The sequence below is a fragment of the Anopheles bellator genome, unplaced genomic scaffold (genome assembly GCF_943735745.2).
Source record: "Anopheles bellator unplaced genomic scaffold, idAnoBellAS_SP24_06.2 scaffold02888_ctg1, whole genome shotgun sequence".
Classification (NCBI taxonomy): Eukaryota; Metazoa; Arthropoda; class Insecta; order Diptera; family Culicidae; genus Anopheles; species Anopheles bellator.
Genome location: NW_026687010.1, coordinates 1 through 1,106, shown reverse-complemented (window position 1 = coordinate 1,106; position 1,106 = coordinate 1). Strand labels below are relative to the sequence as shown.

The window sequence follows — 1,106 nt, the reverse complement described above, 5'->3', positions numbered from 1 at the left end:
GCGGCTAATATACTGTACATTAATACCGTCACTTCGCCGAGCCATTTCGGATGGTAAAAGTTTGGTTGGGTATGAAAACCATAGAGTGATCGTAACGAATTGCCCTCTTCTCCCACAGGAACCGTGCCCTTGTTTACGCCCTTGCCGACCGAGGCCATAATCTTACCGTGTTCGGTGTGGACGCCGAGGACGATCCACCGGCGAACGTGACCTTCATTCTGCTGGAGAATGTGTACCAACTGTTGTACAGCGATCCGGACATGAGTATAGATTTCTTCGAGATGGCAAAAATGAACGTATTCGCGATGCTGAAATTGTTCGTGGAGTTTATGCCGATTGTGTGTGACATGGTGCTGCGTTCCGAGGGGGCGAAACGGCTCTACGACTATCCGGTGGACTTTGGGTTCGATCTGATCATAAACGATTACCTTAGTGGACCGTGTTTGTCGGCCCTTGCCCATCACCGATTCGGGCAACCACCGGTAGTAGCAGTGACCGCATACCATGGCGTTTCGACCACCCTTTCCATGACCGGGGCCTATCAGTATTCAGCCCTTATTCCGAACCACGTGCTCGACACGATGGAGCAGATGAGCTACCGTGAACGGTTTGTCAATCTATTGGCCAACATGTGGGAAGAAGTGTTGCAGCGCTGGGATATGATTCCCAAGGCGAACCAGCTGCTTCGGCGCTACGAACCATCTTTGCCGGACGTTGGGGAGTTCCTTCGACAAACGAAACTTGTGTTGCTAAACGCGAACCCGATTATCCAGTTCACCGAACCACTGATGCCGAACATCATTCCGGTCGGTGGTCTGCAGATCGTCAAACCAAAGCCACTGCCGGAAGATCTTGCAACGCTGCTAGACCGATCGGGCCCTGGCGGTGTTGTGCTGTTCTCGCTCGGGACGAATGTGCGCAGCGATCAGCTGGGCGTAGTGCGTATCAACGGAATCCTGGATGCGATGCAGGGCCTGCCCGAGTACACGTTCCTGTGGAAGTTCGAGTCAGACGCGATGCCCCGGGCGTTGCCAGCGAATGTGCACGTGCGTCCGTGGCTACCACAGAATGCCCTATTGGCACACCCGAAGCTGCGACTGTTTATT

General features: G+C 53.8%; 1 protein-coding gene across 1 annotated transcript; it reads left to right on the top strand.

The window, feature by feature from the left end:
- Positions 1-6: 6 nt before the first annotated feature.
- On the top strand, positions 7-1,103 carry LOC131214842 (UDP-glucosyltransferase 2-like; the record flags this gene model as incomplete). The annotated part of the gene is made up of 2 exons (XM_058209172.1): positions 7-53; positions 119-1,103. Coding segments are annotated over 2 exons (1,032 nt in total), but the record flags the coding sequence as incomplete, so codon positions are not given.
- Positions 1,104-1,106: the final 3 nt, after the last annotated feature.